This window comes from Tauraco erythrolophus, chromosome 19, assembly GCF_009769465.1.
Source record: "Tauraco erythrolophus isolate bTauEry1 chromosome 19, bTauEry1.pri, whole genome shotgun sequence".
Classification (NCBI taxonomy): Eukaryota; Metazoa; Chordata; class Aves; order Musophagiformes; family Musophagidae; genus Tauraco; species Tauraco erythrolophus.
In genome coordinates, this window is record NC_141483.1 from 6,291,642 (window position 1) to 6,315,593 (window position 23,952).

The 23,952-nt window shown below is 40.8% G+C and overlaps 1 protein-coding gene across 5 annotated transcripts in view; it reads right to left on the minus strand.

Moving 5' to 3' along the window:
- Nucleotides 1–23,952, minus strand: part of CLTCL1 (clathrin heavy chain like 1) — a 35,218-nt gene that overhangs the window by 1,418 nt on the left and 9,848 nt on the right. For 2 of the 5 annotated variants that reach the window (XM_086623798.1, XM_086623796.1), the window contains exons 3-31: nucleotides 21,332–21,600; nucleotides 20,908–21,069; nucleotides 20,003–20,116; nucleotides 18,593–18,766; nucleotides 18,115–18,312; nucleotides 17,533–17,733; nucleotides 17,257–17,409; nucleotides 16,508–16,630; nucleotides 15,589–15,726; nucleotides 15,221–15,385; nucleotides 14,619–14,799; nucleotides 14,082–14,245; nucleotides 13,216–13,341; nucleotides 12,758–12,900; nucleotides 11,913–12,147; nucleotides 9,889–10,011; nucleotides 9,324–9,469; nucleotides 8,756–8,939; nucleotides 7,999–8,191; nucleotides 7,344–7,501; nucleotides 7,084–7,248; nucleotides 6,632–6,739; nucleotides 6,107–6,274; nucleotides 5,880–6,029; nucleotides 4,925–5,056; nucleotides 4,480–4,590; nucleotides 3,737–3,907; nucleotides 2,720–2,941; nucleotides 1,996–2,016 (exon numbers count right to left, since the gene is read on the minus strand). In XM_086623798.1, coding sequence (XP_086479924.1) covers nucleotides 1,996–2,016; nucleotides 2,720–2,941; nucleotides 3,737–3,907; nucleotides 4,480–4,590; nucleotides 4,925–5,056; nucleotides 5,880–6,029; nucleotides 6,107–6,274; nucleotides 6,632–6,739; nucleotides 7,084–7,248; nucleotides 7,344–7,501; nucleotides 7,999–8,191; nucleotides 8,756–8,939; nucleotides 9,324–9,469; nucleotides 9,889–10,011; nucleotides 11,913–12,147; nucleotides 12,758–12,900; nucleotides 13,216–13,341; nucleotides 14,082–14,245; nucleotides 14,619–14,799; nucleotides 15,221–15,385; nucleotides 15,589–15,726; nucleotides 16,508–16,630; nucleotides 17,257–17,409; nucleotides 17,533–17,733; nucleotides 18,115–18,312; nucleotides 18,593–18,766; nucleotides 20,003–20,116; nucleotides 20,908–21,069; nucleotides 21,332–21,600 — 4,598 coding nt within the window. Of the gene's footprint in view, nucleotides 1–932; nucleotides 950–1,995; nucleotides 2,017–2,715; nucleotides 2,942–3,736; nucleotides 3,908–4,479; nucleotides 4,591–4,924; nucleotides 5,057–5,879; nucleotides 6,030–6,106; nucleotides 6,275–6,631; nucleotides 6,740–7,083; nucleotides 7,249–7,343; nucleotides 7,502–7,998; nucleotides 8,192–8,755; nucleotides 8,940–9,323; nucleotides 9,470–9,888; nucleotides 10,012–11,912; nucleotides 12,148–12,757; nucleotides 12,901–13,215; nucleotides 13,342–14,081; nucleotides 14,246–14,618; nucleotides 14,800–15,220; nucleotides 15,386–15,588; nucleotides 15,727–16,507; nucleotides 16,631–17,256; nucleotides 17,410–17,532; nucleotides 17,734–18,114; nucleotides 18,313–18,592; nucleotides 18,767–20,002; nucleotides 20,117–20,907; nucleotides 21,070–21,331; nucleotides 21,601–23,952 lie in introns of all 5 variants that reach the window. The other 3 variants (XM_086623800.1, XM_086623799.1, XM_086623797.1) reach the window with 2 other exon arrangements.

Sequence of the window (23,952 nt, forward strand, 5' to 3'; positions counted from 1 at the left end):
CTGAGATCATCATTACCTTCAAGTGAAGCACTTTTTGGGGCCTTATTCTAGTCACTGTTAACTCTATGACCCATAAAACAAGCCCATCAGATTGCATTTTCAAGCATAAATGGGCCTAATCTACATTTATCTATTAACCTGCAATCTCTCTGCCCTTCAGTGAGAGCACACACATATTTGCACATATTCCAGACTCATTAAGTTTGATCTTACCTAGAACTACGGCCTAACCTGGGCTGCAGAGACTCCTTCTAGGTGAAACTCTAGAACCATCACAGAAAGTAGTCTAGTAGTACCAGCTTTATACACGTCCTACCGTTGCACCAAAAAAAGCTCTGACAAATGTGCTTAGCATGAACAAAGTGCTACATTAATGCAGGAGTCCTGAACACAACTTTGAATTGGGGGTGGGGGGAGTAATCTGAAGGCAACAGTACCTTCCTTCTCCCAGGTTTAACAAGATGTACCTTCCATAAGAGAACCAGTGAGACTGAAGACTGCAAAGCATGACAAAGTCACACAGCTTCACATCCAGATACATGGAGCACTAACATCCTGAGCAAGTCTACATTTAGCCCAGTGCTATACTTCAGCTGCTCCTCATCCTCCTTTCCCACTGCAACAATCACACCTGGTCTGAGAAGTGCTGTAAGAGGGGTCTCCATTATACTTTAGAGATGTTATCTGATCTGGTGTTTAACAGTTCTCTGGACTTCTTGAAGTTTGTAACTCAAAGTAATAACTTGAGCGGCAGCAGGTCTTTAACTGGTTTGTTTACAGCTGTCAGCCCAAGTTCTTCAGGATAACACTAACTATTGGTGTTACAAGTGCTATCTGTATTACTATGGATCAGGGCAATTGTGAGCTACCAGTCTGAAACTAGTTGTATTGCTTTACTTATGACTTGGGATTCCCACTCTCTTCGATTAGACTTTCTTCTTTACTGCCCCTGAAGCATTAAGGAACTTTGAACAGAAGTGCAGCTACTCCCTCTGTTGGGGAAACAGCAAGCATGCTGAGAGCAGACATCCTGAATATGGGACAAAAGCACCTCTCCAGGAAAGCCCAAACATCTGTCTGCTTTGCTGCCTGGAAGTTGTTCAAAAGGTTTCCAAATGAGTGTCATCATACTTTGTGTGCCTGGCCCCTTCTGGGACACAGGCTATTCTGTGCTTTAACACCTTTTTATGCATAAAAGTGACGAGCTCTGAAGACGTACACATCCCACTGATAAACTAGTCTATTCTTTTGTACTTTTGAAGTTAGTTACGTGACAATTTTAGACATACCACATTTATAAAGCCCATTCACTAATTCCACATTTTGCTGTTAATTCAGACTAAATTAGTTCCACTGTAAACCACGTTCACCATGCAGATTTTCCTTCTGGCAAGTTATCTCATATTTAGTACATGTGATTACTTGTAAATCCAACCAGCAGTTTAAAATCTGATTTTAAGACCTGAACCTCATATGGAAGAGTTCAGGTGAACTTGTGTGGCAAGTTTCTCCTCAGTGAAATATGAGGAAGAGGTGGCGTTTAAGATCTGTGCAAGTACTTTCATCATACTAACAGGCAAGAAGTTTACAGAAGCTTTATGCTACTATTGAAACTCACTATGCCTGAAAGATTGCACACTTCTGTAATTTATAGCATAACAAGCAATTTGCACACACTGCTGTTGTGTGGCAACTGCTTTTGTTTACTTGTGAACAACATCCTGCCACAAGATATCTGTAATATAGTGAACAGGAGCCCAAACTCAAGTCCTCCTCAATCACTTGCTTCTGTTTCCAATGAGGAGGAGCAGAGTCTGGTTGGATTTTCAAGTTGCTTGTGAATAGTTATCCTTTTAGCATTAGAAAGTGAACAGAAAATGAGTTAGAGCTAAATTACACTGCTCTTCTGGCAGAAGCTACAGCTAGATTCCTGTAAAAGAAACCTAGGATATTGAGGGACACAAATGAACACAGAGAGTTTGAAATCAGTGTCACCTTATAGAACAGCCCATCAACCTGCAAGAAAATTCAGAGGGGAATACTTAACATGACTTGATTAGAAGCAACCTGAAGTAGTCACTTTTAGATTACTCTTTTAATGAAGTTCTTTGCTATGATGTCCTACACAACCCTAGAGCCTTCTAAGGAAGGATCTCAGCACTGTTTGAAACAAGCATTTCAGGACCACAGATGAGCAGAATCTCTCTTCTCTCTCGGTTGAGGACTAGCTATTGATATCAATGTTGTACAGCCAGACTACACACCTAAAATTCTGTTATCCATTTTTAAAAAAAAAATAGTCTTCAGCAGTCTACTCCTATGGCTGATGTAGGAATAGTGTGTACTATTAGTTACTGAAAAAGTTATAGTCTGGGTAACAAGAGAACAGAGTACTCAGTTACGTGAAGTAAAGAGTCATACACGTTGTCCTCTCTAGGTTTTCAGCTTCATCAACTACGGAGCTGCTCTGAAAAAGCACACAATCGCTTACGTCCACTGTTAAAAGCAAAAGTTTAACTAGACCCTCTTTTCAAGTACCAAGGCATCTACTTATAAATTTTGCTAGCTAGCCTGAAGTGATTAAGCCCACAGAACTTCATAGAAGAATTAGTTTGAGGAACAACAATATTTCAAATACATGCAGAGAGCTCTAGTTTACATAATGCTGATGATCCAGCAGACTAGGAGTCTTTAACTTTTTAGCCTGTGCAGTACTCACTTTGGTAAGGTACTCTCTCATCACTTGGATGAAATAAGGCATTGCAAAGTCCATGATGTTATGCCTCCATGCCAACTCAAGGACTACATCTGGGTGCAGCAAGTCATAACATGTGAAAAGGCAGGCTGCAAAGCACTCCTGCTTGCCTTCTTCCAGGAACCACTGAAGCAGCTTCTCAGCTAGCTCTGCATCTTTGGACTCTGCAGCATACTGCATAGCATCCTACAGAAAGATCAACAGTTAGGCGTGACCCTTGCCTGTCAGCATCTTGCTCTATACATTATGTGCATGTTATTGCTAGCCAGATAAGACAGGTATTCGGCATTATCATGAAGTTAGTCTTTAACAACAGCAGGCATGTTTGGTAAGAGCCAAGCTACAGTGCATACACTCAAGTTAAGTCCTCTTATTTTGAGGCAACTCAGACACCTGTACCAACATTATCTAACAGGCTTTCCTTAAGTACTTGAAGTGACCTGATGAGATTTTGCTTAGTTTTGTAGCAGAGAAGTTAAAACAATCTTTCCAGTACCCTCCCTACCTTACCATTAGATATTAAGGATTACCCAGAGCAGAAGAGATTATTGCATCAACTGCTTGTTATGTCACAAGACAGGAGACTATTTGCCAGCTCTCCTACAGAGCAGACAAGAACTGGCCCATGTGAACTCACTAGAGGCTTGAGCGCTATACCACTGTAATCATGTTTCATTTGTACCCTTACAAGAGCCTGAGTTCTGTGGAGGATGTTCCACAGTGATACAGAAAACTACACAGGTGCCATTGATAGATACAGATCTCCAAGTACAGGTTAACATTACAACATTAGATTTAAGTTAAGCTTATGAAATCGCAAACACTTCTGCTCCAAGAGTCTTTCCTTAAACTTCAAGTAAAGAGCTATAACTAATTAGAACTCCAGATATGAAACTAACGGAATGCATTCAGTATCTAAGATCTGTGCTTCATAGCTCAGATCCTTTTTGACAGTCAGGGAGAAATGCTGCATTAACTCACCTTATACAGACGGTCTTTCTTGCATAGCTCCACACTCTGTTTCCAGCGGTTGTTACCCTTATACAAGTATGCTGCAATACGCCTAAATTCAATTAGTTCATGCTTTTCCAGACGCTGAGCCAATGTTATATTATCAAAGTTGTCATAGGCATCAATAGAAGCTCTCAAACCCTGTTTGAAAGAGAATTATTACCCATACTTCCAGGTGGTAGTAGGAGAGAACTACAGTAGAGAAGCATCTAGGCATGATTCACAAGCATTTAGGTTCTGCCAGCCAGATGTTGATACTATGGCTACAGCTTCTTTACCCTGTGTATTTCATGCATCTCTCTAAAAGATGATTTTTAACAAAGCAAGATGCTAACTTGGTCATGCTGACTTCACTTGACAGAACAGCAAAGCTGGCAACCTTTAGAAGACAAAGTATATCTTCCAAACAGCAGCCAATGGGGCCAGAGGCAAATCTGTTTACAGAAGTGTTGCTCAGCAGAGTACACACCTGATATTGACCTTTGTGAAGTCTCTGAGAAGAACTGTGACATCTGCTTTGTTTGCAGACCACAGTGTCTCAAGACCCAGGCCTGCAAAGGGTGTGATTCCACCCCCACTACCATTTTAGTGCAGAAGTTTTCTACTCAAGGGAATTACTTTGTGTCAGCTGGGAAACAACCAAACTATGGCCCCTTTTTGTTGGGGAAAGAGAAGCACTCCTCAGTACAAGCAATCTATTTTGCAGGGCTCACCTGGTAATCCTCCTCCTCTGTTAAAAGGTTGTTTAGAGCTTCATTTACTCCTTTGTTGTTGTGGTTCTGGACTGAACGCAGATAAGGCTTTACTAGAAGTAGCTGATTAACCTGGAATTAAGATGTTTCCAATACAAGATTAAGTATACAATTCTGACACTTCACACTCCTGAAACAGGTTCCCACATTACAAGAGTTTGTGCTTACTGTCAGGCCCCTTCAGACAAAGCATCTTGTACTGCCAAAAGCAAAATAAAATAGCCTCCTATGCCAGCTATGCTAACTCTTCCAGTGTCTCCCATATCAAGCCAAGACTGGGCTGCTTCTCAGTGCTTTATACTGGAGGCATACTGGATAGATGTCAACCCTTTTTTCCAGCCAGAGACTGGAGTGTCTTAGCTTTAGCAAGACAACTTCTTGTTCGCCTACTATCTCCCAAACTTACCTTTGAGAAAAAACTGACTGTTCTGGTGTGATCCAGTCGTGGAGATAATACAAGCAGGAGATCATTGATCAGTAGAGGTTTGTAGTCTAAGTAGAACTGCAAAGCTTTGTAGTACAGCTCCACATTGGCCACCTGCATGGTTAGACACTAGTTAGTACTTCAAACACAAGTTAGCCTAAAGGTGCTTAAGTTTAGACCACTTAGCACAAAGTTTATCTGACTCTTAAAGCTTAAGTTTCCTTCTAGAGGCCAAGAGTGTTGCTCTTACACACAGAATTCTTGTTCAATCTTACAACTGCTTCTTGTGCCATCTGCTTCCAGATAGCGACATCACAAGCTACCAGGGGTAGTACAAACCAATTTAGCCCATACAGTTAAGAGATCCTGGCACAGGCAGCCCACTACAGTTAATGTGACCATATGCTGAACTCCTGAAGCTAGAAAAGGCTGTAGCCTTAACCAGTCTAAGTTGTTGCCTTGAAACCCGTAAGACCGATAAGAACGCATTCAGTCGTAAATCTTGTCCAGACCATTAATCAATTCACTACTCTTTGCTGTATTCTTGGGACTGCCCACCCAAATTCTCACAATGAAACAGCTGGAAACATTTGCAGAGACCTTTCAAGAACAGTTACAGCCTCAGACTAAGCCAGCAGTCAGCTCAAAGGTATTAAGGAGGTTACAGCTCTTGCTTGTGATCTATGATCCTAAGCAGTCTCTGAAAACATGCTGTGCTAGCTGCTGCCACTTAACAGAATGTGCTGCACAGCAGCAAACAAAGGGTGTAAGATTAGATTAATCCTTATGCTAAACTGATTGGAAGTTGTTTTAAGTACGGCAGGAAAACTGAGTAGTAGCTTAAGCAAACTCATTTTCTAAAAAACAATTCTGTTGTGCATTTTTGCCTCTGCTCTGAAAAACTTTTAGCATTTTGATTCAGTTACTAGTTACTTACCTTAGCGATTATGTCTTTAAACTGCCCTTCTTTCCAGGCATCAGTGGGATGATTCATCATAGTAATTATTGCATTGTCATACTCCTCGTACTTGTCATAGAGGAAAACAAGTTCTGCCCAGAGATGAGCCTGTTCTGCAGCCCTGAGCACCTGATAAAAAAGTCAGTCAGTTTGATTCACTGACAGCTTCCCACCTTCACTTACAGTGTAGCTACCTTACTGCATACCTTCGGAATATTAACTCTAGACCAGAAGAGCTCCAGATGTTCCCTCATTTTCTGAGGCTTGAATTTGGAGTATAAGATAGCAAGTTCAGTAAACATTCCCATGTGAGCACGCTCTAGGCCCAAAGCAGCTTCCAGAAGGGCAATCAGTTCTTCAAAGTAGCCACGATCCTGGATGTTAGGAAAATAAGGATTAATTGCAAATTCACGATCAGCTAGTACTTAAAGCTTGGTAAAACGCATATTTACTTAAATTCAACATTCTTTACTTTTCTCTCCAAATGAGAGTGCTTAAATTTAAGACATGATTCCAATGAGGCAACAAAATTACAAAAGAAGGGACAGTGAAAACTATCACCTTTCTGTTTACTACAGAAAAAAATGCATGCAGCTATTAGGAAATGGAGATGGAGGAAGAATGAATTCAAAGATTAGCCCCACAGGGTATCAGGTTTTATCTGTGACCACTTTACTAGCAGATACAAGTATGCTGTCTAAAGTCTTCTAGGATATTAACAGTGATCTGACCTGATAGTAACTGATCAGCTCTTCAAGTTCATCAGCATGGATGACTATGTGTAAGCCACAGATCTGTGCCAAGCGGAATTCTTTTCCATCCACACAGGCGAAGCATACCTGTAATGAGAGATAGCAAGTAGTCAGTTAACAGGTGAATACTGCAATGCTTAATCTCTGTATATTAAAGGGAAAGTTAATGAGCAAAGCTTTATCAAATTTGAGGCTTACATACAGTTCCAAATGGGTATTTCCATACTGCTTGTTGTCGAATTAAAATCTGTCATTCATTTCACAGTTTTGAAATTAGCTTTATCTTGGGCAAAAGGACAGCTTATAAAGCTACAGATGTACTTTGTAGCCAGGAAGAGTTAGCAAGCTACTATCAGAGCTAAAGCAACACACTCAGAAGCAACAGCAGGGCACATTGTGCAGACTAATAAAAAACAAGAGTTTGAAGTTACCTCCTTCCAAGTCCTTGTGCTGTTGGCTTTGCGGCCGCTGTCCACTGCTGCCTGATACTCTCCAAGGTGCACCAAGGTAGATGCCAGGCGAGCAAAGTTAGATACGTTGTTATAGAGCAGTTTTGCTGCTTCATACATCCCCTCTTCGTAACAGCGATCACCAACCTGCATTAGGAGCCCAAAGTAAACAAGGGTAACAGCAAGAACCAGGAGTCAGCTAAGCAGCAAGTCATACACGGGAACTGTGGATCAAGACATACCTGTTGTATATGGGCATTATTGGGGCCACTAATAAACTCCTCCAGTTCTGACAGACGATTAGTTTTTGCCAAAGCAAAAATAAGTTCTGTCTCTACATAAGACTCTCTAGCCTTCTTCCTGGCCATCTGTAAGAACTTGACTAGGTCCTCCCAGTTATCTTGAAGAGAGAAGAGATATTTAAGATCCCCTATTGAGTCATTCTGTGTTTTTACCTTGCCTGCCTTTGGAACAGTTTTCACTAGTAGTCTCAAGGATCTTCTCCACAATGATACTAGGCCATTTGCAGCCGAGTTAAGGAATTCCCTGCTAAACACTGTGTCACCTTAACATAAGGCTGAACTTCTTGCAACTCTTCTACAATCCAGTTGGCAAGCAATTCTGCCACATACAGCTAAATAAATGCGTTATGCTCGGCTATATTTTAGATTAACAGTCCACATCGTCTCCACAGGAAGGTCTATCTTTAAGTTGCTACACAGACAAGCTTGTTGACAGGAATCTTAATAAACATTGACTCATCCATTCCATGTACCGACTGCTCTCATTTCCTCTGAAACAGAATTTTAAGTCTCCAGAATCCCTGCTGCTCAATGTACATGCAATAACCTAGCTCACATCCAAAAAAATCTTAAGTTTAAGGATGCTTTGCCTTACCATTTCTATTAGCTGCTTGAACAACTTCCATGTAGGCAGATGGATCATCTGCCTTGATATAGGAGTCAATGGCTTCTTTCACCAAGTCCTTCTGGAGCTGTGCTCTGGCTAGCTGGCTCCACACTGCTGGTTCGTTACATCTCTCTGCAAATTCATAAGCACGGTCTAAGTTGCCAATGTGCTCAATCAGCACCTGTTTGAAATTGAAGTTGCAAGTTAAAAATCAAAGCTTTATAGCATTGTCCTTTCTAACAGAACTTTTCCTTCAAGTGCATACACTGTTCTGCGTAAGCAGTATGAAGCTAACTGCTTTTAAAACAGCCATTTCTGGCCAACAAAGTAGAGGCAGCAATAATAAGACTCTTGTTGCTGCTGTTTGTCCTCCTTACAAGAGTCAGTAATACTGGCCTAAAGACAATGCCTAGCAGCATTTGCTTCTCCTGCACCTTTCAAGTATGAGCCTCCAAGGTAGCCACTGTGAATCAAATGCAGCACACACTCCAATCATGTAGTGCAACACACCAACATTTTTTGGTTACTTTAACCAGATCAGCCTCTAAAGTAATTTTTTACTTTGTTTTACTCTTCTTTGCACATAATCCCACTTCTCCCTGCAACTTGATATCGTATGGGAACTGTACTCTTATTGTCAATGATTTAATGACAGCCACTCCCCGAGAATGAATACAACAGTATGCTGCTTCCCATTTTCTCTATTACTAGCATTCTATACATTCATGCAGGAATCGCATCTCACCTGAATTGCTGAAGTATTAACATCAAATTTTCTGAATATAGCAAAGGCTTCTTCATATAGCTCATTACTGATGGCAATGTTTGCAATATCTGGGGCATCATAGTTATCCAGCCGATTGATGTATTCCATCACGCGAGTGCGGTCAGCCTTAATGGCAGTCAGGATCAGCAGATTCTGGAGATTCCTTTGGTTAACAGAAGGCAGAGGCTATAAGCAGTGCATGGTAACACCAACTTAAGTGACATGTATTGTACATGTGAAAAAAATACACCCATTTGCTGTCACTACCAACCTTTTGATCCCCAGATTGAGAAGCACTGATATGTGCCTTCAAAAAGAAATTGCTTACTAATATCAGTGTTCTCTCAACACATCACTGCAAACTGCATAGTGTGAACTAGCTCTGTTCTTAAAGCACAGAGCACTTTAAATCCTGCTTTTTCACCTGATATACATTTAAGAGTGCTTAGGTCTGGCAATCAAGAGGCCCTGAAACAACTTGGGTCATTTCACAACCTAAACAAAGGCACTAAATAGCCTAAACTTGTGGACAAAGCTCTCCTCTTACCTGTGTTCACTGAAAACAGAGTTATCCAAGACAATTTTTTCCAATAACTCAATCAATTCATTAGGCAGGTCAGCAGTCATGAAAGCTTTCACTGTTACAGAAACCTCCTCTGGATCCTGCGTCTCTGATAAAGCTGTTTGGACAACCTGGATTTGAAGGCAGGAAAGTATTAAGTGTTCTCCCCTAAATAAGATATTTGCCAGCCTATTTCAGTGAACTGCAAGTTAAGGCTTCAGTACTTCTGAGAGTATTTTGTCACAGACAGCAAGAAAGAGCTACTTCTACACTGGATACAGCTATTTAAGTCACACCTTGGGTCAGTATAGGGAGCAAATTCACTAGAGGAGGTCACTCCACAGGACAGAAATAGCAACTCACTACTAACTAAATCTTCTGACCATGAAGGTCAGAGTTAGTACCTGGCACTCAAACTCTTACAAATTTCTCTATAGTTGAGACGAGGCCTCAAGGGACCTTGTGGGGGAAGACAGCTACTTCAATGCTCCATAATGTTTGAGACATCCTGAGGTCTCCTCATAGGGAAAGTTTAGCTTTTGTGCTGTACCTGGTCAATAAGCTGTCGCCTGAATGGGTTGTTTTCCTCCAGAACATTTGCCCAGAGCTCAGGGTCCTTCCTGCGCACCAGATAGCGAGCCTCACTCTTAAACAGTGAATTCTCATTGCAGACCTGAAGGGGAAGTTACAAATATTGGTGTTAACGTTAAGGGTTAGTACCACAAGACAGGTTTAGCTAGCTATGAATCAGACAGTCTAGAAGACTGACTAGAACTAATTGCTGACCAATGCTAAATGCCACAGACAAGTTCTTACCCAACCTCTCATCTGGAAGGCTCATGGAGAAGGTCTCCAGCAGAATTTCTATAGCTTCTCTCGGTATTGCTTGACACACAAATACTGTGACAGTGGCTTCACAGTAACTATTTGCTTGTGTTTGAAGAGAAGACCTGCAGAAGCCTGAAGAACTTAAGTTTTAAATCTAGAAAGGGAGCCAACTTGCCTGGTCAGTGTTAAGTAGTGACCTGAGGAATGGTGCTGGTGTTTAAAGCTAGAAATAGGTTACATATTTGATGTCATTAGCTTTACTCTAGAAGCGTTCAGAGCAGCAAGTGGCTTGGATTCCCCTGCTAAAGTGTTAAAGGTACAGAATAAATTGAAATCTCCTAGAGGTAAGTGCAGCAAGGCAGAGTTACGATCCTATTAGTATTACTAGCTTCAATTTTCAACCAGAAGAGTAGAAACCTGAAGGTCTATTCTATCTTCTACCAACAGGTCTTGTTTTGTTAGTATCCAAATTAGCTCTTGGAATCCCAAATACTTTGCTGTAAGCAAATTAAAAAACTTTTGCTTTACATTGTATATTTATTAGTTGCAGGAGTTGAGCCCTCTTCTAGAAGACAACAGTATCTCAGGAATAATTTACAGGAGAAAGATCTTTTTTCCATAACCAGAAACACCCACTCAGAACATCAGTTCAAGGAAGAAACTTGTACTGGCAGGTTTTTATGGTTAACTAGAATGTTACAGCTTATCCTAGCAAAGTTTCCTAGCAAAACAACTCAGACCCACCTTCATATTGTGAAATCAAAAACCTAAGTATAGCCAGCCATTGGCTTGGGTGGTGGTTGTTTTTGTTTGTTGTTTTGTATGAGGGTTTTTTTGGTTTTTTTTTTACAGCTACAGAAGAGCTGCTTCAAACTGGAAAGTCACCCACTTTCAGCAGCAAACGTAGACTGTACCACCATTCTAGCACTCACAGTGTAGGCCTTGCCAGGGAACAGCATTTACTTCCTTCCAAAGAGTGCAAGGCAAGCTGGCGCTTACCCCTATGCAGGTGACATTCTTTGCATACATCAGTGCAGAAGTGCAGGTACGGGGAGAATGTTTTCCTTCTCAGCAGCCACAAGCACTACAATCTGACAGTAAGCTCTGGTGTTCAGTTTAAGACCAAGATGTGTTTGGAGAACCCTGAGAATTTCACTTGCCCTTGAACTTCCAAGGGAGGTTTTAGGAATCAACAACCTTAATGTAGGAGAGGATCACTATCAGAAGTCGTCCTTGAAGTTTGACTGTCAACATTTATTTTCCTTATTTCTAGTTAAGTATTGGAGCAATTCTAAGGGTCAACCACAACAAGGGAAAATTACAAGCCTCCTCCTAGGTTCAGGGAAGCTTTTCGTCCTACTAGAGTCAGACTAGATGACAGCCTGTCTCTTCTGCTGATCAACAACTCAAGGCTCATTAGAAAAATCAAATTAATAAAGGTTTAACAGTTGACATATTCATTAGCTGGGCCCAATAAACAATTCAATTTTGAGCAGAATCAGTGGATGAAAGATATGCATGGTATCTTAAAGCTGCAGAGTTACATAATTTTAGTTCAGACACATAGTACAAGAGTTCTTCTCATTAGCATGAAAATTACTGTCTCCATATAGACTCTTGCCTACCTTAACTCCTCAGCAAGACTGCAAGATGGGATTTTGCAAGTGTTAGACAAATAGCCAGCTAGGCTTCCACTTCAGGCAGCAAGTAGTTCTTTACCATGTTTATAAATGCAGTTTTGCTAACCTTTATGAGTTCCAGATCACATTGCCCCCTCTCATAAGCAACGCAGGCCAGATGAGGGTCCCTCTTTTCACAGTATTTGCCAACTACACGGCTGTCATAGTAAGGATTCTCACGAAGGAACCGCTCTGGATTATTATTACTGTCAATGTAGATTTTGGCCAAGGCATTGTGAGTCGCAGGTTCTTCACAGCCTTCATGAATCCTTGATTCAAGCCATGGCAACAGCAACTTAAGCCTTTGAAGAAGCAAACATTTTAGGTTTATAAGTCAGACTGAGGTATGCTTGACAGCTACCCATTAACACCTGGTCTTCCCTTCAAGCAAGTCTGCTGGTCAGACTTAAAAGCAGACAGAGACCAGCCAGTTATTTTTAATGAGTCTTAAATGAGCAGAGGCCAGATCTGCAGTTTAACCTCAGGGAAGGTTGCAGATGCCACTAGTTTTGCAATCTTTCCTTTCAACTCCTGTTCTATTAGCTGGCTTTTCACACAAAGCCATTTGTTCATTTTATAGGTAACTACGAACTAATTACACAAGCTGCTGTGTGCCTACAAGACTGTCGAGACAGTTTTATCGAGATTTACTCCAAAGGCACATCCCATGGTTGGCTGTACAGGAACTTCAGTATTCAAAAGTGATGTTATTCATCATGCAGTGCTGTCAGGCATTCCTGTTTGGCCCAAATAATCAAGACACTGACTAGCAAATCTAAGCTGCTTTTCTATAAAGAAACATCAACCAGTATTAGTATTGTATCATTTAACAAAACCGCATCCAATTCAATTTGAGTGTACATGAGGGTCAGGAAAGCCCAACACTGGTGGCTACAGATGCATTTTTGTTACCGATTTCTTTTTTCCACTTCAGCCACCAGCTCATCTGTTGAGAATTGGCCTCTAACCACCATGATCAAGTTCTTAATGACATCTTCAGAACAATCCACATCGAGAAGCCCTCCAACCACTGCTGGTATACGGCTAGGATTCACCTAAAATAAGCCACCACCATTAAAATTAGTTATTAGCATTACTAATAACCCACCCTAATCTTCCACCTGGAAAGATCTAGTTAACAGTTTAAAACTGCGCTTTAAAGCAGTGAATTTTAAGTTATAAACACATTTGTATATAGATTCCAGGAAAAACTACACTTACAGGTTTGTAATAGACAAAAGGCTTATTGAAGAGTCTCTGCATTAGACATTTGAACACAGGAGACACAGCAGATTCTGCTTTATTTTACTGAAAAGCTTAAGTTCCTTCTAAGGAAGGAAAAAGTGAGCTTAAAACTGGATTCTCCTTACCTTCTGTACATAGATCTCGATATACTTCTGCAGGTTATTGCGATACAAGTAGAGCACCAGGTCATGAACAAAGTCAAATCGATCACAGACAATGATCAGAGGAAGTTGGTCTGTGAGCTTTGCCTCCTGTATATTGTGCAAAAAAAGTAAGCAAATACCACCTGAAGTGTTTTGAAAAGCAGGGAAGTCTGACCAAGTTCCCTTAGCACTGGAAACCACACACAAATTTAAGATGGCCAGAGGCAGACAATTTACTTCAAAAATAAGTTGCCCACTATGAATACTATGCAGCCAGTCTATCAGTTGAGTTTTAAGTTTAGGCTCTCCACAAAGTGCCAATTAGGCCTACATCTCTGGCTTCAAAATTACTATGAATTCATGTATCAATTCAGAAGACAGTTAGTTGCTGGGCCAATGGCTTAACAATGCAAAGTGAAGTGGCATTCAAATCTCATTTTACCAGTCACAAAGCATGTGAAGTGTGGTACAGGTGGACTCTAGTTTTAATAAACTTTGTTTAGCCAACATCCTTGATAAAGCTCCTGCTGAATACTTCAGCATAGACTTTCCTTCTGTCAAACTGAATTCACATGTTAAGTGACAACATATTCAGGAGTTTGTTACAAGCTATATCATACAGGCTAGTTTTAAAGCAACAGTGAATTTAGGCTTGTTTTCCCAGAGATAACCTAGAAGGACCTATTATATATGCCTGGAACAGGATCAGGCTCCTATTCCAGCTATGCAGTAGACTACACAGTGATGCCAGCTAAACCCTGAGTTGGCATTTCTCTCCATTAGAAGTCTGCAGTTCTGCTAAGCAAAACATACAGAGCACTACTCAATCCATCGGACAGAATATTTACCTTCAGAAAGTTCTTCACCCGTTCTGGATTATAGCAGTTACTTTCACGGCAAATTCTTTCTACTTCCTTTATCTGACCAGTCTTGCAAGCTGCTTGGATGTACTTGAAATGAACATCTGGATCCTGGCTGAAGTTTACAATGGAACCCAAGAAATAGAACAGTCCTAGAAATAGTCACAGGTTTTTAACACAGTTAGAATGGTAAGTGAAGTAAGTGCAGACTGTTACAGGCTTCAGCTTGTGACTTAGTTTAACTCTGAGTAAAGATCAGAAAGAAAGATGAAACCCGAAAGAGGGGAAAAATATTTCTGATTTTTCTTGCTGTTGAATGAAAGCTACTCTCTCAGCAGGGCTTAACTACCTACAACAAAGCTCTCCCTACAACTCACTGATCAGCTCACTTTGATTAATACATCCTAAGGTCCAGCTTAGGATGTGTACCTCTGATGAGTACCTCTCCCATAAAAGCTACAATCCTTACTATTAGCTTCAATCACATAGAGCTTCCAAGTAAGCTGCTTCTCTCTAATACTCTACCTTCATAGCTTTTGAAAGATTCAAAAAGCTCCACAAGAGACTGGGTACCAAGCTGCTCATGGTATTTAGAGGCAACTTGCACACAGAGCTGTAGGTTTTGCCTAATGTTGGCTGACAGCATGGCACGCAAACACTCCACGGAGTCTTCAACTGAGAGAGAGCCAAAGAAGTTCACAAGCCACTATAAAGAGAAAGAAAATTTACTCAGTAACTTACACAAGATTTGACTTTCAAAATGTGGCAACTAGCCAGAGTTTCTACTACAGCTATTACAGAGAAGTCTTCCATGTGCTAGGACCAAAGACTTAAAATGAAACATACTCACCATCTTTACAACTACAACAAAAATGCAGTTTGGAAGTCAGATTTTAAATGCCCACCTGGGAAACTGAGGTCAGATTTAAGCCATGAGTAGTATAGATTATGGCTTAATCGTTAACTGGACAAACGTTCTTTATTTCTTTTATAGCACAGCTATGTATGCTACTTTGGTACCTACAAGCCATCTTATAGCAGCTGCAGGGATTTCAGCAGCTACAGAAGCGCTAAGGAGCATTCGCTTCACTTAAGCCTTCAGATTCTACTTTGTACAACAGACTTACCTCAGGATTCAAGAGGTGAGTATGAACGACAGCACGTTTAATATCATAGAGATCTGTGTAGTGTTCCAAAGCTCGCTGGAGCAAGCCTGCCTTTTCGCACAACTGGGCAATATGAGCACGATCATAGTGTGTAAACATCTGGTTTCCAAGAATGGCATCGGCAACCTAGGAGGTTACATTTCGTATTCAGATTTTCAGAGAATCACAGCAGCTCAGGCTAAAAGTTGAAGAGTCACAGTAGTGACTCATTAGTAGCCTTTGATGTTGCTAACTTATTTATAGACATCAGTATCAGACATCATATTCTTGTGCAAGCCTACTACTGCCTCTCCTTCACTTTTTGGAGGAACTAGGTTAAGAAGTCTTACCTGCGGTGCGTGAATCAAATTCATTTCCAGGAGGCGAGTCTGAAGGTGGCCTTCTGCAGGGCGGTTGTTTTTCAGCGCATCCAACAGAAAGGAGGTGCACTGCTGAATAAGACTGTTCTCCATGAACACATCCACAATCTGTTGAGATTCATTAAGTTAGAAAACTGGGTCTATATACACCCATGCACATTTATCTGCATATACCAATGGCCTGGCTAAGAAGGCTAGAAAGGCAGCTCATCACAGCACCTAGCATGCTATATTCCCTTTGTTTTCAGAGGATTACTACCACAGTAATAAAAGACAAGTTTCATGCTTTGTTTTTTCTAGAACCTAAGCAGCACATTACTTTGAGCTATTACACCACATTTTGCCATTCACTTCACTCAGTTTTAACACAGCTTGCAACACCCAACCCATCCCTTCTCTCTCGTTGGGATAGTTGCTACAAGAAAAGCTACAATTTTTTCTAAGTAGCTTCAGTTATTTAATAATGCAAATTGTTGCCTTATTTCTCCATCCATTTAACCAGGAGTGTCCACTCGCAGCCAGCACTCAAGTTTATTTGTTTGTCCTCCTGTTAAAATTTCTCTGCATGGAAAGAGTTAACAGGCTCTGTTAAAGCCAACAGTAGGAGCTTTCTAAATGGACAGTAACACTCTACAGCTTAGACTAAGACCATGGCACTGTGGCAGATTCACTATCAGTATTACAGTAATAATCCAGAAAGCTTCTACAAGAACTTGAGAGCACGTTTGCCTCTAAAAAACTTAATGGTAACCAAATTTGACAAGAGTAGTTTAGTTGCTTTTCTAACCAAGCTAACTAGAGACCTGAACTGGCCTTACCAGTCCCCGAAATGGTACTATGCTATTACCTCTGTCTAGAAAGAGACCAGTACTCTTGTTGTAGGCATCACCTGGTTAATGTTAGCCAGTGGCTCCTCATCCTGTACCAGCATCTGTGAGAACTGCAGACCTTGGTCTGGACTGACTCTCATCACACTTCTCAGTAAGAAGATCCAGTCTGGGGTATAGCCAACCTAGAGATTTCAGAAACAGTCATGCATGTCTGGGAAGCTTTACACAACTTTTAAGCCCTCAGAGTCCTTAGCATAGGCACTATGAACTGCTGTGAGGTTGCTGTGCCCATCCCCCATCTTCTAGGAATTCTCAGAGAAAAACATTGCTTGTCTTTTGACACAGAAATTCAGTATTCACCTACTTAGTAACTGAACTTGCACCAAGGCATTTCTCTTGCTAAGTAGAAAATTGCTAGGAACAAAGCTTTCAACAGTGTTAAGGTACTATCTATCAAGTGAGGTCCTAAACTTACAAGTGGACATCAGGCAATTTTTTTTTTGACAGATTACAAAAGTTTTATGAATTTAGGAAGTATCATATCTTTATTCTCTAGAATAAATTTGAGCCAGTCCACTAATTTGATAGTTCATAAAATTCTAGGTGTTCTGAATTTAATTTCTTGGGCACTGCTCAGACCTTAGTCAGACACTATGACGTGCACTACAACAATGAAGAAAGCACTGTTTCTCAATCTTACTTATCAGCTGTAAGTGACAGGAATCAAACTTATCTCATGGAAGATAGCTTGAGAATGTACACATTAAACATAAGATAGAGACTAGCAGCTTGTGACAAACAACTTTACCTTTTTAGCATACAGCACTATTTTCTGGAACTGACCAGTTTCAGCAAAGCACTGAATCACTTTGTTTGGCACATTAGCACGAAGATAGACACTGAGTGCAAGGGTTGGGTCAGCTGTCTTCACCAGGTCTCCCAGCTCCTCTGAACACTCCAGCTGAAGTCAGAAGTGACATTTTGTAAAGCAGAAGAATTCAGAGATATAGTATGAACAAGAGTATTGTTCACGCTCAATTCTTATAAGGCATCAGAATTAAGCTCATGTCATGATCAAACCTACCTTGTCTTCCTTCAGCCACTTCTCCAGAAGCTGCTTGCGGCCCTGCTGCAGGACAGGGCGACAGAGCTCCAGAGACTCAAACTTGTTCAGCTGTCCCTGGTCAAGCAATATTCCAAAATACTGGAGCAGGGGAGAGGCCTGTCCAGGCTGAGCTGGTACACTCTGGAACTTCCTGATTGTATCACTGGTACGTAGAATTCCCTGAAGAGGCACAAGATGGAGAGAAGTAATGTTTCATTAGTGAAGGCTTAATAGTATTAGTCAAGAAACAGGCGTTGAGCTATACACTGAAGCATCTACTCTTAAGCATTCAGGGTGAAAATCTTCAAACCAGTGACATTCTAGCAATAAGTCACTGGCCACAGCAAGTCCAGTCTATGGTTGGAAAAGTATAGCAGATGCTCCTTTATGGGATACAGGATAATACATTAGTATTCAAACAATCGAACTGCAGAGAACTAAGGCTAGTATTGCAGCACTTGAGTTTCTGAATGTCAAGTATTGAAATGCAAGCAAGCTAAGCAAGTCCACTAAGCTAAGGTAAACCCCATGACTTCTAAGCTTTATTTTGGAGTTATTTACCTTCGGTGCAGATGCAGCTACTTTAGCAGCATCTGCATAGCTTCCTTGAGCAAACAGTGTGTTGAACTTTCTAGCAAATAATTCTTCTGCCCCAGCTAGATTACTACGTATAGCCATACGCAGTCCCAAGTCAGGATTCTGGAGAACATTCGTAGCATAGTTCACTATGTTGTCTTCCTCAACACATACAGAAAGCACCTAGAAAGGACAAAAGGCAAATCTGAGGAGTACTGTCCTCTCCACAACAACTATGAAATATAGCAACCAAATGGCTATGCAGCCCATCAGTGAAATAGTAGATTATTTAAAAAAACAAGTTTCTCCCCATGCAGCTCCATACCAGAAGAGGTTAAAAACCGACTAAGCAAATAGTTACTTGCTCCCTTCCATGACATTTGTTGCATCAAGTCACTCATTAGGTTTGTTACGTTCCACCCTAGCTTTAGAAGGCTCAAAGCCAGAATGTTGGATTTGTTACCTGTCCTTTTTTGTTCACACCAATAATGCCTGAGGTAGGTTCATGAGGAGCTGTGACAAAGATAGTATCAGCACTAATACGATTCATGTAGATGCACACTCCAGACTCCAAGTCATACATGTGAATATATCCATACTTTGTGATCAGGTAGATAACACCATGCTTAATTCCAATCTGCCAAAAGATGAGTTTTTATTAGTCAAGACTAAGACCATAACAGTTCAGACAGCTGTCTTCAGACTAGTCAACAAGACGGTACTGCTGTGGCATGCTTTTGCACTGACACTAAGAACAAATATAGCTTCAGGCTTCTTCCTTACAGACTCAAAGCAATGAACAGCTTTGCTGGCCATTTGAAGCAACAGCTGCACTGAATAGAGAGGCTGAAGAGAAATTAAAATTAATTGGCAGCAAAGGACATACTCATCCTAATGAGCCAGGCTGAGGGAGACAGTTTGGGCATAATTAGCATTCTAGTCTAGATATGTCAGTACAAGTTTCTGTTCAGAAATATTAACGAGGTAATCCCACTGTCTTCCAACAAGGCCTACCCAAACCACCAGCAGAACCTAAACCAAGCTGCACTACTGAGTACCCCAGTTTACCTGTCAAGTCACTTAAACTGGGCAGGTTTTCAAGTCAAAATGGTCTGCAGAAAAAGTACTTTCACTTTGGAACAAGTCTTCAGATGTTCTGTTAATTAAGCCTCAAGTAGAAGCACAGAGCCACATCAATCCTGCCATATAGACAGCCGGCTTCGTTTACCTTTAAGGCATCTCTGGTTCATTTGCGAAGATGGTCTATTAGATTGGTCAGTGGTTGCATGCTCTGAGGTAGTTTGCTTTTATTACACAATTTCTAGTCCTGCAGACATAAGTGAAGTTTTGTCTGTCAAGGCAACCAGCCATGCTCTTTCCTAAAGAATCTCCCATTAATGTCCCAAATTGCCTTTTCTGTGCTTTTACTGCAAGAGGTATGCTGATACAGGACTCCTCACTCCACATGTCTCTTACAGTGAGATGAGAAGTCTCTTACTGTAGATGAAATGATGTAGGTTCACATGAAAGTAACAAGCACCATAACATTCTTATCTAAAACTCTGAGCGTTAGTGTGAAGTTCAATAGCCAAAGCAATGTTGGAGACATTCTACCAGAAGACATTATGAGGGTTTTTTTGTTGTTGTTGGGGTGGTTTTCTTTTTTTAACAGAATCTTAAGTTGACATAGCCTCTATATTTCTGTTTTGAGTTACAGTTTTTATGTCCAGGCTACCTCTCACAAATCTATTAACATCCCTCTCAGAACTAGAAAGAATGACAACAAAGCACTAGAAGAAAGCATTCTTTACAATAGAGATGGCAGCCACTTTCCAGGCTATAAAGTTGATTTTTTGGAGGGTCAAACATTTACCTGCATTGCCACAGGAAAGTCTGTCTGTGCCTCAGGTGGGAAAAACACATCAACAGCTTTCTTAACAAATGGCTGATTTCCAGTAGCTGGCTGACCTACTTCAATTATATGTAGCTAGGAAGAAAAGAGTACATGTCACAAGATAGCCTGTGAGTACAGCCACATGAAAGAAGTTGCTCTCTTCAGATATGCTACTCAAGTCATCTGCCACACTTGGCTGATGAATATCTGCCCACTCCTGAACCAATACGGTCTAAGGAGCTGTGCTCCAGATATTTATCAGAGGGAGTTTTCTGGAACTTGATAAAGTACAAACCAGGAAATGATCAAAAAAAGACATGCTTTCTACAAAAGCAGACTATTTCTATTCTAGACAACTTGTTCAGGATGTTTGGAGTGGGACTTTTTGATCCATCAACAATTTTGCAGGTCAAGACTAGAAAGCTCAAGACATTCTAGCATTACCTCAGCTCTTTACAGACTGCTCAGCAGTTGTAGCTCATTCAGCAGCCACTGCATTCCACTACCAGTTTGATGCAAACAACCTACCTACAGCACTAAGGCTTAGCTGGTCTCTTTCTGTACTGGAATCAAGAGACATAAGAGGCTGCTTAATGATTTAACTTCATACACACAGAACACCACATGGGCATAAACAGATGCTTTAACACCCTGAGCTCAATTCTCACTGCATCTACATTTGTCCTTATGTCTATGTTTCCCCCAAGCAACTCGGACTTTTGCACTTTCCATCCTATTGAAAGGAAGCATTTTGATGCTGCCCAAATATGCTGTGCACATGGCTCCCAAGATGTTCTTCAGAGAGCATATACTAAATTGTGATCACTGAAGTTCTGTTAGTACAGAATTCTGCTGCAGCAGAACAGAACAGTTGCAGACTTTACCTTGCCCCCTGCAGGACTCCTCACGGCAAAACAGAAGAGGGTAGAAGGTTTGGCATTTCCCTCTATTTTGAATTCTGCAAAAGCTGCTGCATGGCCCTCTATAGGTTGGGAGACTTTTCTATCAACTGAGTACAGCTGCATTGCACCAACCACACGATTTTGCTAGAAAAAAAGAAGAAAGGTCAGCTTTCAGAGGTAAGATTTCAAATGTTTATAGCAAGACCTTTGGGACAGTAAACTAAAAAGCAGCAAATGCCTCTCATCCCCCTCCTCCAACACTTTAATTAAAGGTCACATTATTCCTACACAAAAGTCATTTTTGATCTATAGAAATCAAAGTTAAAAAACTACAGTAGCTGTTAAGTGAAGCAGGGCCAGGGCTCTCCCAACTGTTTTCACAGCATGCTATTTCCAGGTAACTTACCTGTGCTGAAATTCCTATCAGCAGCAGCCATTTCTGGTGTTCATCTGTTCTGTAATTGATGATCTGGCAGCCTGCAAGACTAGCATGCCTGTCAAACATCTTTTGGGGCTGGGATTCTCCCTCCATGCTCCAGTGGTAGACTGCCGTCTCTGTCACCAAGGCAACTGTATTCACAGATATCCATTTCCAGAAGATCACTTCCTCTGCCATTGTGTGGGCTTTCATTTTACTTTTCATCTCTATGTTAAAGATCTGAAGTGTTTTCCCAGCTAGTACAACAAAACCCAAGAAACATCAGATTACCACAACGGCCATCCTGTAGTCTGCCTATTTACAAGCACCTTCCTGTATAACCCACTATTGTTACAGTCTTAGTGTCCTGTTCAATCTGAGTCTCCTTTGATACTTGATTCTTATCAAACAGGATCCACTCCCCACCACCACCACGTCTACCATCCCTGAAGTAAATAAGTCTACTTCTTATGGACACTTACATGGACATTCCAACAACTGACAAGCATAAATACTTTAACTATAAGCTGTAGTTAAAAGACAGTCTAAGCTACAGAGCTTGCATAATCTCTGTTTTAGGTAGCAGCACTGGTACACCAAGTCATGGGTGTCTAGTAGATGCCATTCAGTATAATTAATAGAATTTAGTCAACCCTAATTGACAGTTCATGTCAATTTAGTAGCTGCTGTAGATGACCTGGACTGAGTCCAACAGCACAAGACTTGTAACAGCTCGAGATAGCCAAAGACTACAGCTTCCATTCTAATTTTTCTGTTGAACAAACTATGCACTTAACTAGGAGATGGATGGGCTCTGCACAACAGTAATACAACAAACACCTATTGAAAAGGACAGTCAAAAAGTACAGAAAGACTATAAAAAGGTGAGGAGCTTTAGTTCCAGATAAGGTTACTGCTCCAGGATTTAGGTAACTACATTGCAACTTTAAGCTTGACTTTAGTATTCCTTTTAACTACCAGAAGCAGATAGTTAGGGCAGACTTAAAACTAACATCAATTGAACCCATCTGTAAAGATTAAGGGACTATTCCTTTCAGGAAGTTAAAGTGATGTTTCACTTCACTGAAGATGAGACAAGTCAGCTCTAGGAATATTGTTTTCTGTTCACAAGACGCCCACTCAGACTGCTAGAGTATTGGCTTGCAATGCCATTATTTCTATCCGCATTTCACAAGTGTTTTCCCTACTAGTAACACTTCTGACTGTCAAACTGGTAGATGTTCCTTCTACTGGGAAGTTTTGATAGATGAAGGCTTCTGACCACTGAGGAATTGTTTTCAAGAGATACTAACCCTAAGTTAATACGCATCTCAAACTGCTCTATAACGTTTTAGCATAATTTATACAGTAAATTGATCATATTAGTTTAATGCAGTGCCAAGAGACAACACAAGAGTTCAGAGCTACTACGTGCAGCATTTATGCTCCCTGGATTAACTGCATAGAGCACTGTCAACCCAATCGACTAGCTCCTAGGTCAGCTTGCTAGCTTTCCTGGGACCAAAAGCAGCCTGTTTCTGACCACCTTGCTCTGCACACACGCTTACTGTGTTATACAAATGCAATACGCCCAGGCCTAACACCAGCTGTAAACCAACAGTCAGAAACAGCATATTTACTCTAATGGATAACAATTTGTCCAGTAGTGGACTGGTGCTACCAAGGGATTGATTTCGTAATTTACACAGTGCACAGCCTTGCATGCAGAAGGCAGACAAGTAGTTCTGGAAGGGCTTTAGTGACCACCTTAGCAGGAATACCAGTATGTGCACACAGAAACTGCTCTCAAAGTCAGTCTTACTGAAAAGGAAGCAGTACAGCCTTCCTAGCTTAAAGAGCATAGAAGAAACCAATAAGCTACTAAAACAAGCTAAAAGCTCATGCTTGTCTATTTTCTAGATTAAATTTGACTTTGTTACAGTTGGAAACGGCTTCAGAAGCTTCATCAGGTAGCTATCTCTAGATGTTGAGGGCCACAGGAGCCATAGCAATACAATTTCTTAAGCGTGACAACTTCAATTCAAACTTCAGAACTCTAAACTAATTAAGCTACAAAAAAAATTTCATTATTTGTATTAAGAGAGTGCAGAACTGGCTATAAAGTCACAGTGAGGACAAGTATGAGTTTGAGTCTTATGTCTACTTGAACACTTTCTTAGGCCAAGATCTGAGACAAAGCCAGACTCTTAATATAGGATTTTCTGATCAAACTACCAGACTGATCAGTTTACTTAGACTATCCTCTACAGGTGCAGCCAAGTAAGCAGATTCATTTTTTGAACACTGGCACAAGAATTTACATTTCAGTTCACTGGAGCATGAAGTTTCTCCATTCTACAAAGAATGGAAGCACCCCTGAGTGCTGCATTCTCCACTTACACCAACTGGTGAGTATTCTCAGTACAGAGCAAAGCAAGAGAATCATGAACACAAGGACAAAGGACAAAGCTTAGTACACCAGGAGAATGCCACATGCAATCCAGAAATGAAATTGTGCATTCTGTATTTCAGTTTAACTCAAGAACCATTTCATTTCTTTTTCTGAGTGGAATTGTATGTTTATTGCTCAATAATCCTCAGATTATGAG